General features: G+C 40.6%; 1 protein-coding gene across 1 annotated transcript in view; it reads right to left on the bottom strand.

Annotated features, from left to right (window-relative positions):
* The window catches only part of sez6b (seizure related 6 homolog b), a 200,106-nt gene extending 183,474 nt beyond the window's left edge, over nt 1-16,632 (bottom strand). The window contains exon 1 of the mRNA XM_074640064.1: nt 16,176-16,632. Coding sequence (XP_074496165.1) covers nt 16,176-16,257 — 82 coding nt within the window. The 5' untranslated portion in view covers nt 16,258-16,632. The remainder of the gene's footprint in view (nt 1-16,175) is intronic.
* Nucleotides 16,633-16,948: the final 316 nt, after the last annotated feature.

The following is a 16,948-nucleotide window of genomic DNA, read 5'->3' as shown; positions in this document are numbered from 1 at the left end:
CAAGATCAGTGTTTTGTTTTGCAAGTTATGTTAGTGAAGTTTGTCTCACGTTTTCCGTAGTTATGTTACATTGTTTCCATACGTATTTCACTTAGTTTACATACTTATTTTAAGTCCAACCATGACGTTTTTCCTAAGCCTAGCTAAAGGGTTTTGCTGCCTAAACATAAGTTAGTGGTTTTGCCTCAACCTAACATCATCGTAGTTTTATTGCCTGGCATACAAATGACACGCAAAAAGCGGCGTACAACTGATGCGTAAAAAAGGCTAAGAATCGTCTTCATGACATGCTGAATATCTGTGTTATGTTGTGCTATTTATATGCCTTCTTGTGAGACCGGGTTGAACAAACAGAACTTTGACCCAGGAGACCGCAGTTTGTGTTCCGTGCATTTCACGTAACAATCAGCCGTTTCTACGTGTCCTGTGTTCACAAAGTTAAGTTACATTTGCACTGTCCAAGCATAGTAATTTTGTCCAAATTGTATCTAATTCTATCTAAGTGGTTTTGTTGCCTAAACCTAAGCAAGTGTTTTTGTTTAATTCACAACCTTAAGCATGTGTTTACTGCAACCAAAAAGCCAATGGGTCTGACAAAGTACGTGATGAGTTGGGATGAGAACGTCTTAGTCTGTCTGTGGACAGATATTTTCACCGCAACCATGTAAGATCCAGTAATGAAACTTTACAGGTCTGTAGTTTAGATTAAAAAAAGAAGGCTGGGTTCAAAGGTGGGTGTGGTCCGAGCAGGAGTGTTGGAAGTAGGGGGGTGTGAAGTGTGCAAGGGGCCCCCTCCACTTTACGCCCCTGGCCTGATTGGGCGTCACGGCTGGTGTGATCCAATCGCAAGATGGTCTCTAGTTTATGTTATGTATGAATATGCAACCCGGTCTCACGGGAAGGTATATAAAAATTCACGACATTACACATTCCGCGTCAAGAGGACGCATTTTAGGCTTCGTGGTTAAAAGGCCTGTGTTGGTTGGACCAATCCACCTCTTCACCATGCCTGCCATAACAGCCTTTCTCGCTTTTTATTCTACGTCACTAGCTCTGAGCGTGGCATATTTATGCAGATGGGTTATCATTGCAGTCAGTACAGACTACATGGCGTACAATTAATACGCAGACAGGCTGGAATGTGGAATATGGAGTAACGCCTAGGCCACACTACCTGCGAGATGCAGCAGTTCAGCGAGGCAGCCATCATGAGCTGCTCACACAGGCAGTGTGACCTGGGCGTAAACCCCAGGAACATATTTTACTATTTCAGAAAGACAATGATGAATTGTGATGATTCGTGAACGTAAACTTTGCACTCATAACTTTGCACTTTGTGCAAAGTCATGTCGGTGTAACTTAATCCTTGTCAGACTCAATATCTCTTGAAAAGTAAAATATCGTAATCACTAAATGCTATTCCAGACCAGCTGTAGGAAAAGAGAATTAAACTGAACACAAACAAGCATAGAGTTTTGTCTCTGACTTATGAAATTTATGCATACTAATTTTTGCACTTTATTTTTAGTCTGGTGTTTTGTACAGCAGGTTTAACACTGCACTGACTAAATTTTTCATTCTACTATAGTATGAAGAACTTATCTCACTACAGTTACTTGTCTTCATACATTCACCTTTTATAATAATGTTCATGAGATATTTTCCAGCAAAACAATGCCAAAACCAAAAAGAATCAACAACAACAAGTAACCTACAATTACAAAAACTAGATCTAAAACTAAACTAGTCTGATTCTGATGTAGTGAACTCAGGCCCACAGCACCTAGTGTGGTGGTCTCGTTTGTTCACTTCTTCTCTCATTTGTTCTCATCTTCCTCCCTAACCAGCATTCCGGCTTTCCTGGCAAGATTTCAGCTGAGCTCACCCCTAGCTCGCCCGGGCAACTCTGCTTATCCTTGGAATATAGATCCAAAGAAGAGGACATGAAACAAGGATTAGAATCACAGCCTTTACTAACAAGTGTTGTTTCTCGCTTTCTGTTCGTCACATACACTTGGACTTATTTAATACAGAGACACGCACACACACAAAATGAGCAACTTCCTTTGCTGCTGCCACTGAGCATCAAACTATGACCCTCCTCCCCTCCCCTCCCTCACTAAAACAGCTCTGCGGATGTCAAGCGGCAGTCTAAAAGAGAGCCAAGCCTGTCAGAGTCCTAATCGTTGTGGAGAGGCCCTTGGCTCTGTATGCACAGCGAACGCCAGCCCCAATTACACAGGTGTATACAGTCTGCCAGTACATGAGACGAGAGCGGACAGGCCCTATTCTCTGGACAAACACTGGTTCTGCGCCATCGCTGCTGGATCGATGTGGCGCTGAGAGCTGGACCAGGAGGCTCTGCAGCAGGCGGCAGCGGTGACTGAAAATAAGCCCGAGAAGGACGGATAAGATGTTGACAGAGGAGGAAATGAGAGATCGTTGTGGGAAATGAGGAGAGGTTGATGCCGATTACAAACCCAACTTGTCAAAGCCGGCGAGCTGAGTTCTTGTTTCCCAAGTAACATTTTGACAGTGAATAGACGATCAGATGACAGTCTGAGCGTATAAATATAGAGCCACGAGGAGAGCTGAGACAGCGTCTGTCGCTGCTACATGGACTGTTTTATCCAACATGTCCTCATACCTAAACCACAGAATAGGTTGTTTGCCAATGTATGACGGTTAGAGAGTGCAAGCAACAGGCGCATATAGGGAAACTGTCGCAGATTTTGTGGTTGTGAAGTGAAACAAAACTACTTGGTTATACTGGAAGGTTTAGGAAAACATCATGGTTTGGGTTAAAATAGGTAAGTTTGTTATGTGACTTACGTACATTAGTTGAATACGTTACATAATTTAACTTGCGTAAGTAAGTCAAAAGAAGTCAACGTTGACTTTTGGTTTCACAAGGGACATAAACAGCCGTCTCCTGGGTGAAAGTCCTGTGTTTGCTTGACCCATCCATCTGCCCTGACCTCCTCTCAATTACTTTGTCGCTCTTTATACCACGTCACCTGACTTCCTGCTTTATTCCTGACATAATTACAACGACCACTAGAGGGCGACGCCTAACAATAAACGTAAATATGGATCGTAAGAAGCTGCTAGCACAGGCGACCTATACGGCGGTTTTGTTGGAGAGGACACCAACATATATTTATAAACTTTATACCTCCTAGAAGCATTTTAAATGGTGTATAACAAAGATAACGACTTAAAGCTTCAGTAGGCAACAGGTTGTTGGCATAATTGGGCAAATATTCCATAATAAAATTTCAGCATATTGTAATTCAACTATTCTGAAAGAAAACTAGACTTCTGCACCTCCTCATGGCTCTGTCGGAAGACTTTGACCAATCACAGGTCAGTTCAGAGAGAGAGCGTTCCTATTGGCTGTGCTCCGGCTGGTGGGAGGTGCTTGGTATTCCCTCAGCAGATCTCAACATGGCTGCTGGGTCACAAACTTTCTCATTTTACAGCTAAACAGTACACTACAAGATGTTTCTGAAAACATTTGAGGCAAGAAATAGGCATTACTGAACAGAATATTGATTAATATGCATTCATGGTCCTCAGAGGATGATTTTCAATGACTTTTGTGACTGATTATTACTGTTCATCTACAGTAGTGCCACCAGCCTGTGAAAGTTTTCTGTTATCCAATGAAATAGCTGATTTCATGATCCCAGATGATGCATCCCTGACTTTGGCGATCCTCTAACTTTTCCTCTATAGCACCACCAGCAGGGCTGGAATTGTTTGGTTTAGACTCATGAAATTTGGTACTGGGGTTGAATTGTAATAACTTGGATCTTTGCTCAGTCTCACAGAGATGCTTGCGTGGCTGTAAATGTTGTTTATTCAGTGTTTTTCATTGTGCTTTAGTGGTGAATACTACGAAACAACTTTGTAAATAATCTAATTACCACAAAGGAATTGACAACCAGAGGCCTTCAGGGCCCCGGGCCAGTTGCTTGTTTCTCTCGGTTGGCCTTGCCAGCTACAATAGTAGCTGATTCACTGACAGCCTTAATAAATCCTTTTATATAGGCAAGGGGTTACAATGAAGTTTGATTAAATTGAGTGTATGATTTGATATAGAGTGATTTGTTGGTCACCTCCTGCTGACCACAGTCCATCAAATGCTCGCTTGCTTTTGTCAATCAGTGGCAGTTACAGGCATTATGAGCTGCATGACGCATTCATATTATTCTGAAACAGGCAGAGCTAGTCGAGCCCAACATAACTCAGATTGGCCAATGATTTGTGAGAAATATCCCCAGGTGCCCCCGGGCGAGATGTTGAGTGACAGCTGCAACATGACGGCTATCAATTAGACCGCGCTAAGTATTAAATGCAGCAGCTGAGAATTACTGTGAGAATTAAGGTCGAATTAAGTGTAACTGTGAGCAGAATTGGATTTAGAGAATGTTCTATTGTCAGATTTAGAAGCAAATGAGAGACATTCAGCTCATTCTGGGACTATTCGCGTCACGGCGTGTTATTCAAAGAGCAATACACCAGAGAGCTGAAACGATCTTCAAAGATGACAGGGTGTGGGATGTGATGGTGACACATAAAGCAGGTGCAGCTCAAAGCACATCAGATCCCATTTGCATCCTCTCTAATTTAACTCGGCTCTGTCATGAGAAAATCTCAAACAGGGGAGGAGACAGAGATATTGTAAAGCAGATGAATGCAGCCTTCAGGAAACCAGCTTTGATTGACAGAGATGAGGGTAAACACTTCACAATCGCGCCGCTCGCTTCAGAGGGACTGTTATGCAAAGAGGGGGATAGACGGAGAAAAGGGAAAATGAGAGTGCTCCACCCCTCCGCCCCCTCAGCTCCTCTCAGGAGGTGTCAGGAGCTGTGTGTAAAGAACCCAGCGCCCCCATTTCCTGTGAGAGGGAGTAGCGCTGAATTTTGATAACACTCATTTCAAATTGAGCGCTTCAAAGAGGAAAAGGCTTGGAGACAATTAGAATGAGAGCGTAGCCTCGGCACCCTGAATAGCCCTTGATGAGAGCAACGGGCGAGTTTGGATAGGTTAATCAGCCGTAATCGGAAAGCAGGTGTTGAACACGCAACCTTACAATCCTCCACCCCAAATTATATGATCGTCACATTCACTAAAGTGTGTCTTTTAATTAAACACAGTGTCCTTTCCTGCTGTCTTTTCCTTATTCAAAAGCGTGAAGCAGCGCTGATTGCATCAGATCAGTGACACCAGGAACAAATTGCTTTTCTGCCGTGGCAGGGATGATGAAGGGGGTGGGAACAGTCTGTGTACACACGTGTGTGTGTTTGTGTGTGTGTGTATATATATATATATTAAAAGAAAATGTGCGTGTGTGTGTGTGTGTGTGTGTCGGGGGGGGGGGGTGATAGGGAGAGAGTGTTGCTTATCACAGGAGAGGCACAATGGCGACTTTAATCTGAAGTTGATTAAAAAATTACTGTGCAAAAATCATCTTCTCAAGCCGTGGAAAAGAGGATTTGAAGTTTCATTTTGACTCTAAATAGAGTGAACCTTTTAAACAGGCCCTCACAGGCCTGCAGCTCACACCCAGGTATCGTGATCAAGGTGCACAAAGTGTCATGCTAAAAAAAAAAGCCTCATCAAAGTGATTCTAAGATTCCATTTAACATTATATTGTATGATAAAAGAAGGACTTGTGAAACAATTACAGCACTTTTGGTTCAATGTTTACAGTAAGTGCGTTGTGAAATGATTATATATATTATGTTATGGTTCTAATGAGTCTAATTAAAAGCTGGACTAGTTTCTGTGATGCAACCACCGCAGTTGGTCTCCAGTTTAATCTTACCTAATGAAGTGTGATAAAAATACATCCACAAACAAGTCTTTGGATGCAAATCAACCTTTTTACACGTATAGCTATTTTACTAACCATTTACAGGTAAATCTGAGAGTGCACAAGGTCAGATCTTGCAACAGAATGACAATTAATCTTTAAAAAGGTGTACAAACAACAATCCAGCCATCTTTAGGAAACATCAGGGCCATCGGATGATTCAAGGATCAACACAAGCCCTATATGTGATACTGTACATACAGTACAGCAGCTCGATCCTATAGTGTCCTGTTCAGGTGGCTCCTATGGAAACATGGACTGAATTAGATCTCACAAAGCCGTGAGAAATAATGACTGTATTGGTCTTCCTGACAGGCCCCAGGACGAGCATCTAATTGATGAAGTTTCCATGCCTGATCAATACCAGCACGGAGTGACTGACAAGCTCAAACAGCTTTGGGCTCGACTCACTCCCCTCACTGCCCATCATTTTAACGAGCACATACCATAGTGTCACATGAGGATTTTACAGAAAGATAAACTCATGTACAAATTCCAAATGTTATGTCTTTGCTGGTATAATAATGATGAAAATAATGTGTATGAACTGGCTATCAGCAACTTTACATTGAACAGTTATGCAATTTACTCATGCTTTTTCAAAGCTCCCGTGGTATACTTACAGTCACCATCTTTACATTTTACAATTTTCTAGACAAAATATTGCATTAATAAAAACTAATTTGTATTTCACCACCAGAATTGCATTCTCGGCATTGTTGAGAGAGCATTTTGATAATTATATAGGCAGGGCCAGAATACCCATTAATGGAGCTGTGATGCTCAGAGTTACCAAGTTAGTTTGCTTATAATTGATTAAAAGCAAAAATATTCATGAATATGCACTATATAAGATTAATATCAACTAAAATATGTCAGATTCTGAAACTAGATTTTGGGACAGGGTTCTTCAGGGCCTCAAGAATAGGTCAAGATGATGAAGTATGGTGTAAGTTAGGGAGATAATATTTACACAAACTATAAATGTCAAATGAATAAATAAAACGTAAAAACATATCTTTAAATTATTTGATAACTTTACAATCCTTTCGGGTGACAAAAATGTAAATGTGAGTTGGGTGGCATGCATTGGGAATCCTGGGAAATAATTTGGGATCAACTTTAAAAAATTATCTCCAGGAGAAAAAAAACGAAATTCAAAATGTAACAGAAATAGAAGGATGTGCTTTGCCTAGGTTAGCACAGAGCGTGTAAGCAGGGGGGAAACTGCTAGCCCGGCTCCATCAAAGTGAAAAAATATGCCTTCTAATCATTATAAAGGGAAAGCAGGGCAACTGCCCTGGGGCCCCCCGAAGGCTCCAGTTTCACTGTAGGAATTTTAGTTTGTACATATGTAATTTGTTGGAATTTCATTAATTGACAACTATTACATACATAATGCGCAGAGTGAGAAACATGGGGGTCAATAGAGGTTCATTTATGTCCCTGGGCCCCCATGTGGGTTAATCCGGCCCTGCTTTCAACAACTCCAAAACTGTCCTATTTACACATTTGATCTTTCAGTAAAATTGGAGACTGGAGTTGGTGTTCAGTCTTGACAAAAACCTTTATGTGTGTGTAACTACACTTTTTGCCCATACTTTAAAAAGTAATATGTTGAACTCAAGAACATACTGCTCAATAAATAATATTGAGTTTGGAAGTTTTTAGTGGTGTGGTGACAGATGTAAAAAGAGAGGAACTGTTTTAATACAGAGACAAATCAATGAGTGTAGTTGTTTAAGATTGCATTCCTTTCTTTGGCCAACAGCACTGAGCAGCCCCTTCCTCTATCGTCTGAAGGCTGTGATGTGTGTGTTTGGTGTACTGAGTTGTTGCTGTTGCTGGACTAAAATAAAGCCCCTTTAGCCCAGTCAGCCCTGCAGCAGCCATTAGTTTGAGGCAGCTCTCCCAGCAGAGCGCTGACAATGATGACAGGCAGTGGCAATGCAAGCAGGCCCCGGGGGTGGGACTCCGGAGGCATCACTTGCTCCGGGTCAGCCGGGGCCAACGTATTTATCTGGGCAGTAATCTGAAGGAAAAAGGACAGAGTACCTGACCCCTAAACCTCAGGGACATCATCAAAACAGCTCCTATTTCAGTTCCACCATAACTCGCAGTGTCGCTCCATGCCTGCTCTCAAAGAGAGAGAGAGAGAGAGAGAGAGAGAGAGACAAACTGATGAATAACAGAGCAGCAATCAGCAGCGAGTCTAGTAGCGAGGGTAAAGCGTTAAGGAGAAGCAGAACTGATCACTCGTGGATCTGAGCTCTGAGCTGAAACTGGCCCAAACCTGAAACAGCAACACTGTCATCTCACTACGGACTCCGTCTGCACCGTGATCTACTGCAGTTGGAGACTTCCTCACTGTGATGGCAATGCTATACTTGTATATAGGTTGAGTACTAGTTTAGTTCTATAATATTAAGTCAATATCAATTAAATTCCAAATTGCAAATGTTAAAGGACCTTACCAATTATTTAACATGTTTTAGCCACAAGGCTGGAGTACCAACTGGACAAAATTAGCAAACCGATCCAGGGTTCCAGATCCCTAATACGTTTGTGGTTTGGGATAAATTAATTAAATGCAAATTTGTTTTCCAAATTTTGGAATATGTACTAAACCGCATAAACATCTAAAATATTAAGGGCATTGATGCAAGTCCTGTATCATTACTGAGGGCCTTGAATTTTAGGTTTTAGGAATTAATAGTCACTACTTTAGTTGATATAGTGCTTACTTCGTGCACTTGGTTTAAACTTTTGAACCCTATGCTGTTTTACTTAATTTTTAACTCTTTTTTTTCAGACTTAAAGCTTCAGTAGGCAGAATTTTTCAGCATCATTGGGCAAAAATTCCATAATAAACTTTCAGCATATTGTAATTCAAGTGTTCTGAGAGAAAACTAGACTTCTGCTCCTCCTCATGGCTCTGTTTTCAGGCTTTAGAAAAATCTAGCCCGTGACGGAAGATTTTGGCCAATCACAGGTCATTTCAGAGAGAGAGAGGGTTTTCTATTGGCTGTGCTCCGGCTCATTTTACAGCTAAACAGTACACTATTTGATCGGAGTTCAGCCGGCTCATAGACGGCAGCTGGGCGGCAGACTCCAGATCAGCTCTGACTGGTGATTTTCCTCCGGTCTGTGAAATCTTACAGATGCCGTTAGGAGCACCGGAGGACACCGGAGGACACCGGAGGACACCGGAGGACATCGGAGGCACATGTTGTTGTTGTTTTTTCCATCTCATGCACTACTGTCAGGATATAGGGACTGTTTTATAAAGAAATATTTTTTTTTTATTATTATTTTGATAGCATTTGCTCCAATTTCGCCTACTGCTGTTTTAAGTCACCACATGTCTTAGCTAGGCATGCCATATCCTTTTTGACAAAAACATCTTAGCACAAGGTTACTTACCAGGGACCAAAATTCCACGTTTATGTCATATAATAAAAACTGGACCATCTCAATGACAACTGAACTGAATGGCATCTGCTGATGAAGGCTATGTGATATGGCTGAAATCTTCCGGGGAACTTCCTATAAATAACTGTGTTCTAAATATGTTTTTGTATTGCCAAGGTTAATAAGAAACCTTCAAGCTCAATGCCATATATTATTATGTGCAGAATAAATCAGGCTACTACAGCTTTACTGTATATATAAAAAAAAAACATGTTAAGAAAACGGTGTTCCCTGTACATCATGAATGGACAGAGGGGAGTGTCAGTGTTGCAGCAATATAATAACCGTGTTGGTGCAATATTCTATATCTTGGTGCTGTTAAAAAAATATTGTAATTCCAAAAAGCTCATTTTCATAGATGTTATCATACCTGTTGATTTTATTTGTTGTTTGTTTTTAATTTTGGATGAATATAATTGGACCTTGGTCCACAACGGTTCCCATCATTTGGATGATTTAAAACAGGGTGTGAAATAGCCTGTTAGTTTGTTATGGGCTCCTTTTCTGTGACCTGTTATAGTTTAAATTTAGGTGAATCTTCACCATGGAAATTATTAAGCTACTACCATGGATGAGTGAAAACTGAAGAAAATATCTAAGTCTATCTGAGGCAAAATCTGAAGTTATAATGGAGCATCTTATTTTAAATGTGTGGCAATGTATCCAAAATAGACATCAAAGCTAGCACAATTACTGAGAAGGGCTGCATTTTTCATGCAAAATGCTCCAACCAGGTTCAAGGGATTAATCAAATTACCAAAAACTATCTGACCACCCGTTTCAAATGTTTTCAGCCAATTGAATGGATGTTATCAGCGGTTATCACTACCATTCTAATGCTTCAGACGGGCCAAATTGCACCTGTCGCATTATGAAAGTGAAACTTTAACGATGGAAATTGAAACAAAAACTTTAGGTTTAGACAACAAATCTACTTGGTTAGGTTTAGGTAAAGATTGTGTTTAGGTTAAAATAAATACTTTGCTGCTTTATATACTGTACAACGTCACCTCACAATATTGCTACGGCCTCTAGAGGTCGCTGTCGTCATGTATTTGTATCGGTGATCAATTATGTGAATAGATGATAACAGTCTTATGAACCTACTAGAAGGTGTTGCAGGCCCCATTTAACCTATATCTACTGTACAGTAACCATTGATTACCATTCATTTCACTGCATCACTGCATTCTGTCTTTTGAGTAAATGCAGATTTATTTGAAATGCTTGTGCTGTATCAACAGAGCAGACATGAAGATCATTGTGAGGTTTCCAGTCTGTACAAATTGATTTTCATACGATACAGAAATGAATGGAAACAAATGGCTGCCTAGAGAGCAGAAAAACAATTCAAAATGGGAAACACTATCACATGCTTTGGAAGATGGTCATAATGTAATGTAGGGTATTCGGGATTTGTAATAAATGGAATAGACATGCACCACCACATTCCCCTTGTAAATTGTGTGTTTTTTAAAGCAGAACTGTTACAGATCCCTGCAGGGAAACTGTCCGCCTTCCAGAGAGGTCAGAGGTCAAGGTCGGCTACAGACCATCACCCCTGAAGCCAGCAGCGATCCAAAAAAGGACAGTCTCTCTAACCTCTGCCATACTGCTTCCCCAAAGACACTCCGTTTACTACTGTAGGTATTTTATGCAAGTGAAGCTCTCAAAGAACACGCTGGCTGTTTTTGTGCATCAGTGACAGTGAGGAGCTTTGAATCAGTATCATAGCAAGAAGTAACAGCCAGATGAAGAGGCTGCAGGGTCCTGGCACTGCTGATTACAGGCTAATCAGGGGGCAGGGGAAAGGATGGCCATTGCTAATGTGAAGTATCACTTGCCTTGGGTGATACTTGTCTATTAGAGCAAGAATAGCATCTCATAAATCTGATTAATCTTAACAGTGCCGATGATGGATGAACACTAAAGAGTGAGAAGACCTACTGTACATGCACAAAACCTGAAGACGGGAAAGATTAGATTCATTAGAATATGCTATGTGTACATTACTAAAACAGAGGGGTCTGATATTGAAAAAGTGGGAAAAGCTGCGACACGCAAGTGCCTCAGCTGGTGAAGTCTTCACCTCTACAATCGTGTCACACTAGTAGGTAGATTATTATGCAGCCGAGCATTGTTCAAATCCACAGAATTACATTCTCTTCAAGATCCCAACATTTCGAGTGATACCAAACATGTCAGGCTGAGTTATGTGCAAATATGTCTAAAATGATACACAAGAGGGACCAAATATGCGCACATCCAGGCAAAGATATTCAGGTGCAAGACAAAAAATACTTAACTGTCGGGTACAAAATGATACACAACGCATAGATTTTATTTACTTTTTTTCAACTGGATGTACCAGTGAAGGAATAAAAAAATAAGGTCAAATCAGGGTTTTGAATGTGGCAATGTCATACATTGTGGAAAACTGTTAAATGTTATTTGACTTTATAGCCTTAGTGTTGAAAGATCATGAAGTCCCACAATGGTCAGTACTAATGAGTGATGTTTAATTGTGTAGTAATGAGTGATGTTTGATTGTGTGTTTTGATGTGTGCACATAATGCCAAGCCATCTTATTATTATTATTTTTATTTAGTTTTGAGAAATATAAAAACATTTTGAGACCCACTTTCTAATGACTCAAACCTTTTACAGGGGTAGAAATGGTTTAGACTTTGTAACTAATGGATCCATAAATGTTTAAAGAATCATTTAATTAATGCATTGGAGCTTGCTGTTTGTTCCTCTGACTATCTATTTGGCATGGAGAGGAGGTCGTGTTGATCTGGCTCTATCGATCTGGCTCTATCTATCTGGCGTGGAGAGGAGGTTGTGTTGCTCTGGCTCTATCTATCTGGCATGGAGAGGAGGTTGTGTTGATCTGGCTCTATCTATCTGGCATGGAGAGGAGGTTGTGTTGACCTGGCTCTATCTATCTAGCGTGGAGAGGAGGTTGTGTTGCTCTGGCTCTATATCTATCTGGTGTGGAGAGGAAGCCGTGTTGCTCTGGCTCTATCTATCTAACTGGTGTGGAGAGGAAGCCGTGTTGCTCTGGCTCTATCTGTTTAGCATGGAGAGGAGATCATGTTGCCCTGGTTCTATCTGTTTGACGATGCTGGGAAGCTGCTTGACATCCTCCTGGCTCCACCTTCTCACATATGTTCATATTATATGTATTATTTTTTGTCATATGGATTGTCTATGTTGTATTTTCATTATGTTGTTACTCTGTACACAACATCTACTGCATGTCTGTCTATCCTGGAAGGGGGATCCCTCCTCTGTTGCTCTTCCTGAGGTTTCTTCCCTTTTTTCTTTTTTCCCTGTTAAAAGGTTTTTTAGGGGGGGGGGGTTACCTTATACGATGAGTGTCGCAGTGTACGCACGGAGTGTGTCGTTTCATGTATAAATTGTAAAGCCCCGAGGCAAATTTGTGATTTTGGGTTATACAAATAAAATTGACTTGACTTGACTTGACTTGCTTAGCTATTAATAAAAAACCTTGCATTGTCTTTTGAAGATATCTACTTGATTTGTCTACCTCAGACCAGTAATGGCTCTAGACCATTTCAAATGGGGGGAGGGGGGCCAGGCTGGGGCCACATGCAGTTTTAGGGGTTCCGAAAATATTAAGCACAACTATTACATACCTCAGACGGTCACCCACTAATATGAAGGTTGGTGGTTCAAACCCTGGCCCTTGCAGTCTGAATGTCGAATTGTCCTTGGGCAAGATTCTGAACCCCAAATTGCTGTGAGCAACTGTGTGCGTGTGAATGTTTATCGCTCCTGATGAACAAGTGGCACCTTGTATGGTAGCCACCACCATCAGTGTATGAATGTGTGTGTGTGAATGGGTGAATGTTGTGTTGTAAAGTGCTTTGAGTGGTCGCTAAAACTAGAAAAGTGCTATGTAAATGCAGTCCATTTACCAACCCTACAGGTTTATTTAACAATAAACACAATAATACTCATTCAGTGCTAACATATATTTTATCACTGCTATGAATAATTACAATTTCCCCTCTCTGGGGTGAAAAATGTACAACAGTATTTGCCACAGCTAGGGGGGGTCTAGGCAATATTACAGGGGCATCATCTGGACCAAAATGTATTAACAACCTAACATTTACTACTGCAGACTGGGTCCATTATTGTAACAACCATTATTGATGACCTAGTAACATTATACACTCACAGATGACTAACTGGCTTTCGCTGTTTGCCGAACACCCATTATTAATGACTTTACTATTAATGACTCTCTGGCCACAGAGGTTTTTTCACAACTTGTCAACCCAAAAGTTGTTCTTATTAATAGCTTAGAACTATAATGGTATATAAAGCGTATAGATATTTTATAATGGGTGTCTGATGAGAAAGTGCCACTGATTTTTCTTCTCGATGGTCCTTATCATTCATGTAATGTGCATGCGTATCTGTACTTTGTTACTGGTTACATCGTGTATTTTCTGTCATTTTACAACCCGTTCTCACCCCATCTCGTCACATACGGACGCTTGGTCGAGACCCCTTGGCGTCACTTTCTGACATGTCAGTCCACTCAGGTCGTAGTAAACACGTGGTTAACGGGAATTCAAACAAAAACACTTGCTTAGATTTAGGCAACAAAACCACTTCGTTAGGTTTAGGAAAGAAGATTGTGGTTTTGGTTAAAAATACTACGTTTGTAAAGTGAAAGTGAAAGTTATCGTTGTGAGCACAAAGACAACCAACACGTGTTGGTTTTACACGGGACACGATCAGCGGTCTCCTGGATGAAAGACCTGTGTTTGTTTTCCCCCTCCGACCTACTGTGTGTGGGTTCTTTCTGTCTTTACACTATCACCACACTCCCCGAGCACTTCCTCTGAGTGTTTAATAATGACGCGGGTGGGTTTACATTGGAGTTACTTGAAAGCCCAGTGCGTCTCATACAGATGACAAAGGGTGCCTTGTGCATCAGTATCACACGCTGAGCGGTGTGACAAAGCACTGGTTGAAAACAAACAAGTGTTTGAAAAGGTAAATAATCAAATGAAATATGAGAATTTAATAAAAGATAAACAAAAAAATTGTTGACCTGTTTTTCTCTGTATGTTTATTTATCCTTCTGTCTCTCTACCAGAGCTTTTATCATTGTCCACAGCTGACATTATGCGTTACAGTAACTAACATCTTCACCATCTTCCCACATGCACATATTATTTGTACTCATATATCATACTGTGAACTTTTGCATCAATATTTTGCATATTCTTGCCCAAACTGTACATCTCTCCCACTTTAAATACATATATTTTTATGCATTTCTTATATTTTTTCCTATTTTATATTGTAAAATATCTCTTTTATATTATGTCCCTTGACTTTTGCACTATATTTACTGTTATGCACCAAGACAAATTCCTTGTGTGTGCAAACCTCCTTGGCAATAAAACTGATTCTGACGCTCTGCCATCAAAAGCAGTTTTAGTCTACATACTTACTTTTTTGTGTTCTTAATAAAATAATACTTAATTTTCCTGTAGGAACACACTACAGACGCAGCTCTGTTTATAGAAATGTACAAATAAGTGAGAAATCTTGTATTTGTTTTCAACTTCTCACTATAGAATTATATCAAAATCATTTTGAAAATGGACTTCAAAATCATCAAACCTTTAAGCGCTTGGACTGATCACAGTAAGCAGCTCAATCCATCTATGGGACAATTAATTGCCTGCTTTTTGTGCAACACACTCACTAACCTGTCAGCAGCCAGACCATAGACCTGAATGTACAAAACTAGTCAACACATTTTTGGGTGATTATGCAAACACAAGCACAGGCGTGGGCATCCATCACAACCTGATTTACAAGGTTGTGGAGTCAGCTGGGTGTCAGTTATGTCTACACAAACACATCCAATTAAAAGACGCCTGACAGGGCAGGAGTTTGCCTTCAAATAACTTCTTCCCTTCACAAGTTTATATAAACTGTCATCTATCCAATACAAAGAGGAGTTTGTATGCAATTTGGATGATATTTCTGATGCACACATGACGCAGCGTGAGAATTGATTTAATGATAATCTCTGAGACTTAATTTGAAGTGCAAGGAAGTAGAAAATATTGAGTGATTGTTCAAATTGCCGCAGCCATCCAGGGAGACAACTCTCTAAACATCACACATGTTTTGTAGCATTCTTTATTTTGTCAGGGGGGATATGAATAATGCAAGGATGCTGCAAAAAAAACAAAAAAACACTATCAGCCATTCCTCTATTGTGACAAGAGCACCAGGGGATAGGCTGCATTCATTTGGAGCACTTCTAGTTTTTTTTTTCCAAGGCTGGAAAATTACATTTTTATCAGCCTGCTTGCCTACTTGAGTTCTCTTTTCTTTTTTTATTCTTGAAAATTGAAAAACTTGAGGCAATATAACAAAACTATAAAGGAATCATATAATAACTTTTTATTAGACAGTGGTTACTATTATATAAAATGTGTTCTGACTGATAACTTTAATAGGCTTTGAGGATATAATCTTTGCATATATTATCTGACTGGAATGTAACAAAAAAACAGCACATCTCTGTTAGTGATCCTGTGTGTTTTTTCTGAGGGGGATCAGTGAGCCATGTGAGCACATGGAGGGGACTGACAAAAGAAAGAAAACAGAAAGCTTCCCAGGCGAAAAATAAGACACAACAACAACAACAACAACATGTCATTTGGGAGATCGAGGGCTGAAAAAAAAAAGCTCTTCTGAACACTCAACATATCCAAAAAAAAACAAGGGAGTAAATATGTTTTTGGACAATCCTTACCTTCAGCGCCCATCTCTGTCACCGCCGCCACAAAAACAAGCAGGAGAGGGAAATAAGAATAATAATCTCTGGCAGCATTCATCGCGTTTTTCCACCCCGTTTTCCGCTTCTCAAGCTTTTAGTAGTGAACGTCCTTGGGATCAACACTTTTTTTCCTCTGGCTGGAGTGAAAAACACTGAGCTCCCGCCGAACACCGACTACTCACACACACGAAGCGCTCCTCTCGGTGACTTCAGCCCGGGGTTTGCTGTCTGAATGTTACTCATTGACAGAGACGACGGTGCTTTTTAGTTCTGGGTCCGCCACCACCACGACTATACTGACTACTGACTGTAGTGAGTCCACTGACTGAAGCCTGTAGACTGTGGAGCTGCTGCTGCTGATGATGCTGATGCTGCTCTGTGCTCTGTGCTGGGAGCCTCCTCTTCAGGCTCTTCCGCGCATTCAGCACCACGGACAGCTCCTAGCGTCGGCCGAGGGAACACACGGAGGAGAGCAAAAAGAAGCTCAAAGTTAGATATTATCGAAAAAGCATTTTCTTTCCTTCTCACTGTTCATGCAACCTCACCTTGATAGTTACCTATATGTCATGCTTTTGCCCAGTGTTTAACCTTGCCTGATCACTAGTAATATGTGATAATAATGCACACAGAGCACTTTCATAAACTAAGCTACACTGTTAAGAAAGTCCCAGTAAAATAACAGTAAAGAACTGGCAGCAGGGTTGCCTTTATGTTACTGTAAAATTAACATTATTATACTGTCGCTGAAA

Source organism: Sebastes fasciatus, chromosome 7, assembly GCF_043250625.1.
Source record: "Sebastes fasciatus isolate fSebFas1 chromosome 7, fSebFas1.pri, whole genome shotgun sequence".
NCBI lineage: Eukaryota > Metazoa > Chordata > Actinopteri > Perciformes > Sebastidae > Sebastes > Sebastes fasciatus.
Note: the sequence above shows the minus strand (reverse complement) of the source record. Positions and strands in the feature narration are given on the sequence as shown.